General features: G+C 33.7%; 1 protein-coding gene across 1 annotated transcript in view; it reads right to left on the bottom strand.

Annotated features, from left to right (window-relative positions):
- The window catches only part of LOC145265655 (glutamate receptor ionotropic, kainate glr-3-like), a 75,740-nt gene extending 69,604 nt beyond the window's left edge, over positions 1–6,136 (bottom strand). The window contains exon 1 of the mRNA XM_080121721.1: positions 5,947–6,136. Coding sequence (XP_079977847.1) covers positions 5,947–6,136 — 190 coding nt within the window. The remainder of the gene's footprint in view (positions 1–5,946) is intronic.
- Between the last annotated feature and the right edge of the window lie 10,328 nt (positions 6,137–16,464).

The following is a 16,464-nucleotide window of genomic DNA, read 5'->3' as shown; positions in this document are numbered from 1 at the left end:
CACTCTTCCTGACAATAATCCTCCAATTGAATAAAATTCTTAGGCTTCCTTTGCATTACCCTCAATTTTAATGTTCTCCATAAATTTTCAATTGGATTAAGGTCTGGGCTTAGTGATGGCCACTCCAAAACATTAATATGATTGTCCTCAAGCCATTTCTTAGTCAGTTTAGCCGAATGCTTTGGGTCATTATCTTGCATGAACCACCAACGACGACCAAGTGAGAGCTCTTTAGCAGAGTCTTTCAGGTTTTCATCCAATATTTTAACATAATCTTCCTTTTTTATGCTACCTGTGACCTTAACAAGTCGCCCTGGTCCAGAGGCAGCAAAGGATCCCCAAAACATCAAACTGCCTCCACCGTGCTTCACTGTGGGTATGGTGTTCTTAGGCAGGAAAGCTTCGCCAGATTTTCTGTAAATATAAGACACTTTATTATGGCCAAATAACTCTATTTGCGTTTCGTCAGTTATAGAACACGTTTCCAGAATGCAACATCTTTATCAATATGACGTTTTGCAAAGGCTAGCCTTGCTTTCAGATGCATAGGCTTCAATAAGGGAGTCTTTCTCGGACGACATGCTTTTAAACCAGCTCTCTTCAAAACTCTACCAACTGAATGTCGAGATACATTCACTCCAGAGGTGCTCTGTTCATCAACAATCTCCCCAACAGAGATCCTTGGGTTTTGTTTTACTTGTCGAACAATTTTCCGTTCATCTCTTGGGGAAAGAATCCTTTTTCTCCCTCTACCCTTTAAACTCATAACGTGGCCTTGCGATTTGAACTTGTTTATTATGGCTCTAACAGTGGATTTGGGAAGGTTTAGCTTCTTTGAAATCTTATCATAGCCCTCCCCATTGGTATGGCATGCTACAACAAGCTTCCTGACGTCTTCGCTGTGTTCCTTGGTTTTAACCATGGCGATTGAAAATTATAATTTAGTCACTTATAATAGTTTAAATAAATCGCTATCTAAAAATTATCTGAAAAAAATTATTCACTGAATTAGCGTTAAACAAGTATAATATGGCTATAAAAAAGTTCAGAAAGCACGTAAACCGGAAATTGATTGATATTATACTGATACTAAAAGAAAAACAAAGCCGTGCCAATAATTTTGAACAAGGGTTTTTTGCAATTATGTTTGTTGTTCCTTTGTTATTTATTTTTTCTAAAATCCGATTGCTGCATCGGAAAGGCCAGTTAAAAATACATAATATACTTTGTTATTTTCTTTAATTTAATCCCTTTTTTAGAATTTATTAGACAAAATTTAACTTTTATTTTACCGTGCCAATAAATATGATCATCACTGTACATACATGCACATAAGTAAAGGTGTAACTATACTATTAAGTTGAAAGTTTAAGCTATTTAAGTATAGATATAAAGTCATATTAAATCACAAATTAATACATTCAAGACCGGATTACTAATAACACATATACAAGTACACTTACCTATAAATATATAAATATATTCAGGCAAAAGAAGTAATTAAATCAACGAAATACTCAAAAGTAGCGACACACAGGTAGATAGTACCCAAATTAAAAATAATAAAATACATATGTATATACCCACAGAGAACCAACAGACATACAAACAAGCATATATATATATATATATATATATATATATATATATATAATTTTATGTATACACATACATACAAAAAATACACAAATATATGCACACAATCATATACTAATATACAACAACGCACACACACATATATATACGCACACATAAATATATATAATTTACATAAACTATATATATATAGAAATACATAAGAATACAACTAATTTGGCAAGAGTACAGATAGATGCATACACACATAGAAACATATAAATGGAATGAATAAACATGGGAGGGTATACCTAATAATATAAAAATATATAAATCTAAGTACACACGGTCATAAAGTAAATACATAGACACATACATATACACATAGACACACAGGTATATAAGATAGGGGAAGTAAAGAATGAAATCAGGCGAGGAGAAAGTATATTAGTAGTATTTTAATAAATTATAGAAATCAGTGACAATTTTAAATTTATTTAAATTTTATATCTAAACTAAATTACTTAAAAGATGGTTTTTATAATGTTTGCAATTAATTGAATTTTCGTGCTTCTTATTTAATAATTTATCTCTTTCTCTAAAAGTAAGTATAAATAATTTCTCATAAAGACATAGGTTGCAAGGCGAGTTTAAAGATGAACAGGTTTGTGCTTTCTTTAAAATTTTCCAATTTACTATTGGGGAGTAACCTTGCTCTACTAGTTCATTGTAATATTTAGACAAGGAAGTTCTATTTTTGTACTCATTATTTTCAAAAGAGCACTTGTGACCGGTAAATCTTTCTTTAAAATTGTTATTTGTCATTCCTATATAATATTTTTTTCATTCGGATTTTCCTTAGTAGAAATAGTTGCTTGGTACACTACAGAAGTAATTTGACAATTTCCTTTTAGAGGGTATTTTGATTTAATTCTACAGTTACAACTTTCGGTAGCAATGGGTGTGCTATTTTTGTTTAATATTTTGTTATTATGTTTTTTAATTATTTTTTCAAGGTTTTCATTACAGCTATAACTAAGTTTTATTGTATTTTTATTGAAAATTTTATGTAGTATGTTATTCATAGGAAAGTGCTTTTTAATTAAGTTTAAGAATTTCATTCCTAGATTTGTTTTAAGTTTCAGATTAAAAGGGGGATTGTACCACAGGATTTTTCTCTTACGGTTTCTATTTGTATTTGTGTTTGGGTGTATTGGTTCTATGAACTCAATTTGGGTGTTTTTGTATCCACTATCCTTAAGGGCCCTGTTATAGAAATATTTATGTTTATTAAATGTTTCAAGATTGGAAGAATTGTCACTGATTCTTTTACTAATGGATTTGGGGATATGCATAATGATAGATTTTGGGTGATTTGATAGAGGGTGTACATAAATTGGGTTTGAGTTTTCCTTCCTATATGGTTGGTAGATGCCTTTCCTTAAATCAAAGTTCACATCCAAAAAATTTACAGTTTTAACATCTGATATAATATCCACTTTTAATTTAATTCTACGGAATTCATTTAAGATAATCTTTTTGGTTCTTTCACATTTAGGGCCGTTGGATTCCTTTATGATCATCAGTCCATCATCACGATACAAGCCTATATCCATGACATTGATGTCTTTGGTTAAGTTGTATAGTATGAATAGACCTACTAAGTCTGTCATTTCAGCAGAATCTAAAGACCCCATGGAAATGTCAAACAGGTCATTTTGATCTTTTTTCAACCACTGATCATTTCCACTAATCAATGTAGTATTTCTACATGTCCGTATAATTTCAATTTCAGTGTCTTTTATATCAGACAGGAGTTTAGCAAACTCCATCACCTCTTCGAATAGTTCCTTAGATATGGAGGGATAGTAATCCACAATATCGAATTGTAAGAAAGTACAATTCTTTTTATTATGTATATTGGAAAACCATTTAATGGTATCCGCTGTATTAATCCATAGATTTAGTTTATATGTTGATTTAATTTGATAGTTAACTCTTTCTAGTATATTTTTACTTAATTTACCAATTTCTGGTTTCGTAGGATTAATTAACCTAGTTGTAGGTTTATTTTCAAAATTTATCTTATGGTCTTTAAGCAAAATATATGACTGTTTTTTTTTGTAAAATTCCCACTCTATTACTAATTTTAAGTCTATCAGTTATTTCTTTACTATCCTTGTCAATTTTTTTGCAAATATCTATATTTGATTTTTTGTAATTTTTTGTAATATTTTCTTTAATAAGCTTGTTATATTCATGTGTAGTTAGTTTGTAGAAATTTTGTGTCTTATCTGCTTTAACGTAGAGGTAATCCGAGGTGTTGATTTTCTTAATGGTAAAATCCAACTGTTTTTGAAAATGATTCTTTTTCCTATGGAAAGACACGCTTCTAATAAGATCCATAATGTCTGCTTCAAAAGCATCCAATTGGTCGATATGTGGTGCCGAATCTCGATTTTTGAAACCATGGTAATCCTTATTCTTGTTTTCATTTGAATTTCTTTATATCTATATTTAAATAGCTTAAACTTTCAACTTAATAGTATAGTTACACCTTTACTTATGTGCATGTATGTATATATATATGTGTGTGTATGTGTGTATATATATATATGTGTGTGTATGTATATATATATACATATATGTATTGTATTCTTTTTATATACATAAATATTAGTAGATTTTTATTTAAAATTATTGGCCCTATTTAATTTATTTAATCCCCTCTTATGGCTTAATTTGTTATATTAAAAAGATAATAAATATTAATTTTATTCTGTTATTATTATTATTATTATTATTATTATTATTATTATTATTATTATTATTATTACTATTATGTTTATTATTATTATTATTATTATTATTATTAAAAATAATAATTTTAATATTGTTTTATCATTATTTTTTTTTCTTCTTTTATTTATATATTTATCTAATAAAAACGCGAAAACTTTAAACTTATATCATTTAGCATAAAGGGCCTAATTAATTGTAGACGTATGTTTGAACTGCGTTGATATTACTCGTGGACGTATGTGAGTTGATATATATGTTGGCTGGATACATTCGCTGTCTTTTTTGACATGTTCATTTCTGACGCTTGGATTGTATCTTCTGTGTGTATTTGTAATAATATGTTTCATTACTGAATTGTATAACTGTTCATAAATTGGTTGACACGCAGATCTTTTTCTTTTTCTTTTTCTATATACTGTCAAATTCTTACTTTCTCTCTTTCTCTCTTTCTCTCTTTAACTAGATCTCATCATTCTTTCCTTTCCTTTCCTTTCCCTTCTAGTCCTTATTCTCTTTATAATAACCATTTATATCTTTTCTTTTCTTCTCCATATTATATATATATATATATATATATATATATTTTCTTTTTCTATTTCTTTCTCTATTCCTTTTTTTTCTCTTCTCAATCACTCTCTCTCCATTGTAATCTTTTAACTTTATTTAAATTGCCCCTCCCTCTTTACATTTTATAATTAAAGTTCTGTGTTTTAAGTTTTTTAACTCCAACTTTTAAAGAGTTCCTACCTAAAATAAAAATCCATTATTCATTGAACTTTTGAATAGTCAAGTCGCTGCCTGATGATATCTGTTGTTTGATTGAAACAAGTGGCTATTTGTAGCAGCGGGATGTGAGCATGTTTATATAACAATAAACAAGTAATATATATATATATATATATATATATATATATATATATATATATATATATTACAACCTTCACAATTTAATTTCTACGCAATTATACAGAGGGTAAATAGAATTCAGCATAATATTGAAATAAAATCAATTATCTAATAAGAAACTATACAAAATTAATTAATTAATGCTTTTTCTTTTTCAAAGGAATATGCAAATTAGTCAACTATCATGTAGTCGCTCTAATATCCATGACTGAGTATATTAAAAAGTTCGTTTTAATAATTTTTAAGTAAAACAGGTAGGTTTTTAATATCAATGTCAGAACGATAAAAAAAACTCAACTTTATATATGTATATATATATATATTTTTTTTTTTAGGTATAAAATTGATTAATATTATTAAAAATATGATTTATTGAAATAATACGTAATTAAAAATATAGATGATAATCAAGCTAAGTAGGATTTTCCGCGTGTCTTCCTTATAAGGAAGCGTCATTCTACTGCGTGAAATTGATGTTAACGTCATGTTGATGTCAAATTGTCCCAAAAGTCTTGGACACATTTTGACATTGAATATCTCAAGAACTATTGAGGATATAAAAACGCATCGGGTATATTCAGAAAGCTTGTAATCTCAAGTTTTTCATAAAATGTTCAAAGATGTCCAATGTAAGCACCATTGGTCACACGGCACACATCAAACCGTTAGTCCAATTCTTGCCAAACGCGTCCCAGCATAGCGTTGTCAATGGTGCAAGAGCTTCTTTTATTCGGACCTTCAACGCATCCATTTCTCTTGGAATGAGTTTCACATTGACCAGTCCTTTCACAAATCTACACAAAAAATCGTAGGGCGTGAGATCTGGGAGGCCAGGACATGAGATTGTGACCATCTTTCCCAGATCGTCCAATCCATTTGCCTGGCAGTGCTGTATTCAGAAGTTGTCTAACCCTGGAGCTTCAGTGTGGTGGCACACCATCATGTTGGAAAATGAAGTCATCAGACTCTTTTTCACTCAAGCAGATATGAGGACTTGAAACATGCCAAAGACTTTTGGAACCACCCTATATATATATATATATATATATATATATATATATATATATATATATATATATATATATATATGCATATATATATATTCATTTTTTTGATCAAATGAAGTAGTATATATATATATATGTATATACTAATTTAATCACAAAAATTAATATACGAAGATATAATTCTATGCGTAAATTTTCTCAACAGTGCTCAATACATAGGTAGAGCTAGGTAGTAAGCTATGAAAATATATATGGCAATTCCGCGTTTCATTCTGATGAGAGGGGGCTTATGCTTTGCTTGACGAATTCTCACGAGAATGGAACGCGGAATATTCTGTGTAGCTTAATTGCCATATATATTTGTATAGCTTACTATATACATATATATATATATGCGTACATACATACATATATATATATATATGTGTGTGTGTGTGTGTGTGTGTAGTAGTAGTAGTAGTAGTAGTAGTAGTAGTAGTAGTAGCCCCCTACATCAAAGTGGCAATGTGCCTTTTTTGTGATGAAAATTTAATAAAACAATATATATATATATATATATATATATATATATATATATATATATATATATATATATATGAAATTTGCTAGAAACCATTAGGATTCTTTGCTATTTTGCGCCTGTTTTCTTCATATAGATTGATACCTCACACTTCCAGGGTGATCTATCTTTTTTTTTAATGTAACGAAAGGTTTTATTCACAGTTCGAGAAATGCGTACTCCACCCTAACACATGTAGACAATCTTTCATATTAATGGGACTGGAACACTTTCAGGGGACTTGTTAGTAGCATTTTGCATCACATATCTACATTAAACTTACCCTCGTGGGGAGGCAGAAACATAGCACGCGCGTGGACGAGAGAAAACAACGTTACTCGTGAAGCGAAAAACTTACGCAATTATGATTGTGTAATACTAATATTATGCAAATTATATTCATTATTGTAAACGGATTTTTCTTTTTTTTTTTTGTATTAGTTGATCAATTATAAAACCTGGTGATGATGTATGGAAATTGCTGAAATCTATGTGCAAATTGTGTGTGAAAATTGGTACGCAAATAGCACAAATAGTATGGTATAGTGTTTTCCGTAAGGATGAACCTAAAAAAAAAACAACTCAACTTTGGAACAATCTCTTGATCAACCACAAATGAATATTTATTGTTGTTTGAGATTTGGAAATACCAATCAAATCTAATATCTGAAAGTGTATTTATTTATTGTGTCATTAACTCTGTCGACGTGTATTAAGCATAATATCGGACCCAAATGTCACGCAGTTAATGTAAAGTGCACTAGCGGAAGAGGATAAAAATGTCCGCTAATCATATTCTTTGACTGATGATGATGATGATGATGATGATGATGATGATGATGATGATGATGATGATTATAATGGCGATGATGTTGATAATAATAACGATGATAATAATGATTATGATGACGACGATGATGACGATGAAAACTGTAATGATGATGACGATGATGCTGATGAAGATGAAGATGAACGATGATAATGACGATAATGACGATGATAATGATGATGATGATAAATGTAATGATGATAACGATGATATTGACGATGATGATGATAAAGATGAAAATAATGACGATGAATACGATGATGATGATTATGATTATGATAATGATGTAATGTGATGTTGACGATGATGATGACGGAGATGAAGATGAATACGATGAATACGATGATGACAACGCTGCTGCTGATGATGATAATGATGATGAATGTAATGATAACGATGAAGATGAAAATGATGACGATGAATACAATGATGATAACGATGATAATAACGATGAAGATGACGACGATAAAGACAACAACGACGATGATGATGAATCTAATGATTATAACGATGATAATGATGATGATTATGATGATGATTATGATGATGATTATGATTATGATAATGAATATAATGATGATAACGATGATGATGCTGACGATGATGATGATGAAGATGATGACGATGAATACAATGATGACAACGATGATGATGATGAGGATGACGACGACGACGACAATGACGATGACGATGATGAATGCAGTTATGATGATGATGATGATGATGATGATGATGATGATGATGATGATGATGATGATGATTAGCGCAAATAAATAAAAATGGCCGCATTCAGTCAATTGTTGATTTATTCAACAGTTGAATAAGTGGATCAAGCCTGGAATTTGGAGAGTTTTCTGGTTCAGTTTTTTATAGAACTGTAATCCTTGATTCACGTCACAATTGTGTAAAGCTGCTTTTTTTTTACGTACACGATATTTTGAGTCTAACCGATTATTCCAACATTTTAGTCGCATTTGTTTATATATGAATATTTTCCAACGTTTTTACTTAAGGGATAGTACGAGACGATACTTTTTAATTTTTAATTGCCTTGTACACACACACACACACACACACACACACACACACACACACACACACACACACACACACAATATATATATATATATATATATATATATATATATATATATATATATATATATATTCAAATTATTATTAACATCCAGAGTCGAGTTTTCGCATAATTGTTGAGCCTTGCAGGATTTCCTGGATCCTAGAATATCTCTCAATCAAGTCTGTGCCTTGTAGGTTTCTTATATTAGATAAATTCTAAAAGTTTCTGATTTCACATTAAGACATTTTAATTTTAAGTTTCGTTGATTGCTGTTAAAATCCCATGCATTATTCGAGGTGCCTTCAAAATAGTTTGCAGACGTTTTTTCGTATAGGCACTTTTACTCATATTGCACACATGAATATCTAATCCACTTCGAAGTAATCTCCTCTGGCTGCAATGCACTTGTACCGTTCCAACAACTTTTAGAAGCCCCCAACCCCTGGAAGTCCTCTTGTGTGAGCGTGTCAATGAACTTCATCACAACCTTTCATCTCGTCATTTGTCTCATAAATACAGCCTCTAAGGTTTTCTTTGAGCTTAGGTAATAACCAAAAGTCACAGGGAGCAAGGTCTGGATAATAGAGAGGGTGAGGAACTGTCTTGATGCCAATCTTGGTCAAATAGTCTGCAACAAGAATGGAGCATTTCGAACAAATCTTCCGCATCTTCAGTTCCTCGCAAATAATTGTGTGTACAGTTCAAACACTGACTACAAACTGTGCACTTATCATCTCTATAGACACATAACAGTCCTTATCTATTAAATTCTTTATTTGGCCAATCAACTCTGGTCTTCTGACTTCCTTACTCCTCCTACACGTCCCATCACCCCTCACAAACTTCCTGCCTTCCTTGAATCTCTTATGCTTCTCAAAAACTGATGATTGATTCATGCAAGATGATTCAAAAGCAGTCTGAAGCATTCCATACGTTTCTGTGGCATGTTTGTCCAAATTTAAAATAGAATTTTATTGCATATCGTTCTTCTAAAGTTTCCTCACGCCACGATTGCATTTTTGAAATAGACCAGTTGTGTATTCCAATTCCTGCTGTAGCTGTTCGTTTGAACCTAGAATCATAAAAATGCGCCAATCAACTCATAAGATGCTTAGCAATAACATACTGAATTTTCAAGAGTCTACGACAATTTGAAATATCTGTACAAAAAATCTTGAAGACACCTCGTACTTGTTGCTGTTGCTGAATTTTTGTTGTTGTTGATGATGATAATTATGATGATGATGATGCTGCTGCTGCTGCTGCTGCTGCTGCTGCTGCTGATGATGATGATGATGATGAGTTAATATCAAATACATTAGCGGAAAAAGTAATGCCAATCATTAAGTCAACAATTGAGTGAGTTGACCTAGCTTGGAGTTCTGAATTTTAGGATTCGACGTTTGACAGCGTTATCTTCTTTTTTTTTTTATTAACCCATGCGTTTTATGCATAACAACGAGTTTCAAATAAAAGGCAACAAACAGACAGACGTTTTTCTTTTGACATGAGAAAGTTAAACTAATTGAAGCTTCAACTGAAATATGTTTCGAAATGTGTAGCTCTGCTCTCTCTGTATAAATAAAACATTTATACTACGAGGGGCGTGCAATAAGTAATGCCCCTGACCCACTTCCAGTTGTTTTATCTAGCTGAAATTTTGCATGAGTAATGATTTATATCTCTACGGGCTATGTGGCAAATTACAGCTCTGAACTAATTGTGGTTTCTGTTTTACAGGTGTTTGAACTGAGTCAGGTGTAAAATGGAGCCTGTTGAATGTCGAGCAGTGATCCGGTTTTTGTATTTGAAAGGACGCACACCACAGGAGACTTTTGATAAAATGAAAGAAACTTATGGTGATAATGCTCCATCATATGACCTTGTAAAACGCTGGCATCGTGAATTAAAACATGACCATGACCGGAAGTCTGTGGAAACAGCTCCCAGACCTGGTCGCCCCCTTCTGCCATTGATGAGGCATCTGTCCGTCAAGTTGAGGCTGCCATTGTGGAAGATCGGCGCCAAATAGCCCAAGATGTCAAGATTAGTACAGGGTCTGTGGAAACTACCATTCTTGACCATTTGCATATGCATAAGGTGTCTGCCAGATGGATTCCAAGGTTGCTCACACCATTCCAGAAGCGAGAACGCGAATCATCGAGTGCTCGAGGATGAATTTGGAGATGTGCCAAGAAGATGAGTCCAAGTTTTTCAAAAGACAGAATGAAACCTGGGTCCATCACTATTATCCAGAGACCAAAGCCCAGTCAATGCAGTGGAAGCACTTGGACTCACCACCTCCAAAGTAGGCAAGAGTGCAGCCCTCCGCTAGCAAGGTCATGCTCACAGTCTTCTGGGACCAGGACGGAGTAGTCATGACAGATTTCCTGGCAAAGGGTACCACGATTACAGGAGCCTATTATGCTTCACTTTTGAGGAAATTAAGGGAAGCTATCAAAATCAAGAGGCGGGGCAAGATCAGCAAAGGTACCTTCCTCCTGCAGGACAACGCCCCGGTCCACAACTCGCATGTCGCCAGATCAGGAGCACGGGCGTGTGGTTATGAAATCCTACCCCATCCTCCCTACTCCTCTGACCTTGCACCCTCTGACTTTCACCTCTTCCCAGCCATGAAGTTTTTTTTAAAGGAAAGCGTTTCCCAGATGATGCAGCCTTGATTTCTGAAGTCACGTCGTGGTTGGAGGACCAAGCTGGAGTGTTCTACAAAAACGGTCTCCAGAGCTGCATCAAACGATGGGAGAAATGCATAACTCTGGGTGTTTCCTATGTAGAGAAAGACTAATAACTGTGCCAAGTTTCGTTGCTCTACTACTATAGGAAGTGGGTCAGGGGCATTACTTATTGCACGCCCCTCGTACGAACTCACATTTGTGACCGAGAACTTCGGTCTATTTTCCTTTAATGAGTCGCTAAGTCGCTGATGATTAAATAGGGGTTTAATGGCCGTTTAAATGGTAAAAGATCAATCCATGGCAATGAAACCATGGTATGTAACATATATTTTTTAGATAAAATATTTGTACTTTAGGACTCACATTTACGATTGAGAACTTTACTGATTTCTTTTCAAAACATGTTTATTTTCCTAATATTACGTTGTATTTGGCTTTCAAGCGCACTTGATGCGTTTTTTTTTATTCAAATTAAAACAACGTTTCATTATGAACTCCTATCTCTTCCTTGACGTTATTCTCGCGTAACCTACGCACAGTTCAAACATTTCAAAATACAACCGCTAGAAACAACGTCAGCTCTTTACAAATAGACTTCTTTCTCTTAATTTACAACATGACAAGGAAGAAGAACAGGGTGAAAAAAAGAAACGAAACAACATACTGAAGATGGAGTATACCTCTGAAATATATTTGTGATAAATTTCAAACAAGAAAAATATTTGTTTGTTTTCCTAATGTTACGTTGTGATTTGGCTTTCAAGCGCACTTCATGCGTATTTTATTTAATTCAAATAAATATTTGTTTATTTTACGTAATATTGCGTTGTAATTTGGCTTATAAACGTATTTTATATATATATATATATATATATATCATTTTAAAATTTAAACAACACGGAGAACATTACTTTGATTATATCTCCGCCGTTATATAAAAGTCACTTTGTGTGTATGTGTGTGTGTGTGTGTGTGTGTGTGTGTGTGTGTGTGTGTGTGAGTTCCTTCCTCATAGGGTTTGAAACGGCTGAGCCTATCTTTTGCAAATTTCACACAAAGGTAGTTTATATGTCTGGCAGTGTTCTTAGATATGTTTTGTGTAGAAATTCATCCGATAAGTATTGAATATCGAAAAATCCGATCTTAAAAAAGTAGTCTTTCTTTTCTTATAGATAAAAAATATCCCCCCCCCGTAAAAAATTTTCTTCTTTCTTATCTATAAGAAAAGACAGATGATGTTTCAGATCGTCAAACCCAAATATCAGCTGACGTGATATTGTAAACAAACACAGACGGAATTTGCTGAACGACATTATCATTGTTTTATTTATTTTTTTACTTAATTATTTATTTATTTATTTTATTTTTATTTTTTTTTTGCAAATTAGTTCACCGGGCAAATTATTCCTCGTAATATATAATAATCGATAGAGGATGGATTCTATAAAAATACATACATAATTTGCATGAATTAAAATATCATGTTTAAGCTTTTTGTACGACCGAATCACTGGCCGCTAATATAGACATCAGGGGTCTAAGGACAACAGTCTGTTACTCAACGTACTTTTTTTACATAGGAGTCAACAGTTATCAAAGCTCGGAAGCCACTCGAGGATAAGGGTTATTGAGTATACAGTAGTCAATGGGATAATTTCGTCGTAATCGTTAGTAATAGAAATTTGGTAAATTGGATTATTTAAGGGGACGGTTCATCAAGAATTTCTGTACATTGGACTTGAAGGCAACCAAACTGTAGTCAGCTGGAAAACAGACAAACGGAAGAGAGTTCCACATGCGCGCAGTTCTAAGAAAGATGCTTTCTTCATGGAATCTACGTTTCGGTTTAGACACAGGTAAAGAGTGGGGGAAATTATTGACAGTGGTTTCAGCTAGATGGGTGTTTTTTCGTGAAAGTTTGGCGAAAGGGGGGGGTCATAGATTGGAGCTCAGACGAGTACTTGCCGTGGGAATAACGATAAAGTAGAGATAGGCTCGCAACGTCTTTTCTGTGGGAAAAAGAAAAGGGCGTCCCCCACTAAGCTACGAAGCCTATTTTGAAATCTGCCAAGGCAGGATAAGCTGCTTCTAGCAGCTCATGCCCGCATATGGTAACAGTACTCCATCATTGGACGTACTTGACTCTTATATAGATAGAGAATAGCAGTGAGATATCTACTGGAGCGGTAGAAGGATCCCAACATTTTTTTCCAGCAACCTTGGCAACAGATTTGATGTACATGTTCCATTTCAGATCAGGAGTAACGGTCAAGCCTAGAAGCTTGTTGAAACATGGAGCCTCCCCAACACGAGAGCCATATTCAGGATATTAAAAGGAAAAATGCAAAAAAAGAAAACAATCATAGACAATATGAAAATGAAAAGGAAACAGTGTTAGAATTCAACCCATATCGGGAAGGAAACTATGTGTATGTATGGGAAGGTTGGGTTGTTCCATGTCTATATATACACTTTTAAAAATACGTTAAATAAATATGTACACTTTTTTTTTCTAAACTTATTCATTTTGTTGAATTATTTAATATATATATATATATATATATATATATATATATATATATATATATATATATATATATATATATATATATATATATATACAAAAATTACTTACCAATTCTTAATTTTAGTCCTTGAAAATTTTTGGAACACGCATTTGAATGCGCGCCAGTCCAGAAAAAGGAAAAAATGTATATTAATAGAAAAGTGACTTGTATGTGCTGTTTACTGCTGCAGAACATTATTTAAAGTCGGCTGTATTCGTTGAAATTTTGCTAAAATATTTCTAAAATGGCGATATCGTTGATTTGAGAAGACGTTACTTAGTAAAATGCTCCGAGCGTTCCCGGAGATTTCCGATGAACTTGTGGTGGATGTTTTCTTCCTATTTAATCACGTGAGTTCCAACTCCATATTGATTTTGCCCAACATCGATTTCATCATTAACCTGGAATTAAAAAAGAAAAACTTTTACAACGTTGCATACACAACAGAATACTGAAACAAGAATTTATTGAGTTGGCCAAATGTCACATAGTGAGGACCCTATGTAAATAACGATTAGGTTAGCGAGTGTGGATTTTAACAAGGGTCACAATTATCGCATGCCATATTAACCCAAATCTGCAAAGCAAATTCATTCATAGGATTGAATCATGACATGTAAGGGCAAAGATAAGCAAAGGTTAGACAAGTTAGACCAAACATAGAGATGAAGAACATGGTCTCGTTTTTCGAGCCGAGAGACTGTCTATGGAAGTTGAACGTGGGACATCGATTAATACAAGTCTGCCATGGGTTGTGAGAAGCAGTTGACCAATAATATAGAAAGGAATCTTTGATAATCGCCAAGTGCGAAATGTTACACCGACTTAACATTTGTCCGTATCTCACCATTTCAGTCAAATTAAGAAGTCAACGAAGGGTACGTTAGTCTCTCTCTGTCTCTCTCACACTTTCTCTCTTTCTCTTTCTATCTCTCTCTCCCCTGTGAGTGCATTCTCTCCCCAAAATAAAACATTTAAGAAACTCTCAGTGAAAAACTCCTTGTGTATTTCCTGCATGAAAAGAAGCTTTATTTGTATTGCAACTACTAGAGGAAACCGCAACGTACGTTATCACCTTTCACACATTAAAATGTGATATAATCTGATGTCGCTAAAGTAAAACATCTGACTTTACCTATTTCAAATATTTTTTTATTGCATTTTCATCCCAAATAAAGAACAGTACCGCTTTGAAGTAGCGTCTGTTATCTGAGACATAATTTGCAGGAATATTATTTAGGGAGTTGAGCAGCAAGATGTTTGTTTACATTACACATGGATTTTTGCATGTCAGTACAGTCAAGAAAGCAGAGACCCGGAAGGGAATTCCAAAGTCTACCAGTCCAAGGGAAGAAACTATTAGATCTTTCTGGTATCTAGGGATCATACTTCGTAGGGGTGGGATTTATCTGCTTGTCGTGTTTGTCGGGGGCATTTAGATTGAGGGGGTGCGAGGGCTTGTAGTTTGTCAGAGCACCTACCATTAAAATATTTGTAAAACAGGCAAAGGAAAGCAACATTGCGGTGATGGGACAGAGGTTGAAGCCTAGCTGACGGTGCTAGTCCTATTAGGTTGGCGACTCTCTTTTGAGCCTGTTTAAGAGTTAGAGGCTAGTAGCAGATGCACCAGGCTAAATGTGGCAACAATACTCCATACATGGGTGAATGGTGGCCTTGTAGAGGTGCAGGGTACTCCTAGGCGTAACTTTCTAGCACGGTAGAAAGAACCCACCCTTTATTCGGAATGATAGACAGATAGATAAACAGAGATAGGGAGAGAAGGTTTGCTCATGGGGGTAGAAATAAATATGACTAATTTACTAATTGAATCTAAACTTATTTTTCAAACTTGGAAATTTAGAGACACAGACGGCCAAAATCTCGAGTGTAACATTTGCATTGATTATCTCTACATTTTCGAAGGGATCTCGTCTGTATCGCTTCCCGACCGAAACTAACTAAGAACTCTTTGTTTACTCATTCCAATACGTGACCTCATTTCTATGGACATGTTGTCCAACACCTGCATTTCCTACGTGTTTTGTCTATGTAGTTAACCTTTGACCTCGCTCCAGTTTTACGCCACCTGCAGCTAGCTAGATTATCCTGATATGTACTAATGTTGTAACGTACGGTATAATCACGTTGACACACCGGTCCTCGTTAGATCACTGAAGTTAAGCAGCGTTTAGTGTGGCTAGTACCAGATGGGTGACAAATTTGTAAATTCCAGGCACTATATGTATGAGGACATCGAAACCTCCCTGCTAGAGTTGCAAAAATCTAACGTCGTTATCTCCCCTAACAAGGATATACATGCGACTGGGAACCGCTTGTGAATTTTATGCTCCCATGGAACTTCCTCCTTTGGAGGAAGCCGGTTAGACTCGCATAGGGTTAGTGCAGTTTATATTCCAATGTTGTAACATTGTTGTTCTCTCTTAC

Source organism: Euprymna scolopes, chromosome 40, assembly GCF_053919585.1.
Source record: "Euprymna scolopes isolate OS-2025 chromosome 40, ASM5391958v1, whole genome shotgun sequence".
Taxonomy (NCBI): Eukaryota; Metazoa; Mollusca; class Cephalopoda; order Sepiida; family Sepiolidae; genus Euprymna; species Euprymna scolopes.
Note: the sequence above shows the minus strand (reverse complement) of the source record. Positions and strands in the feature narration are given on the sequence as shown.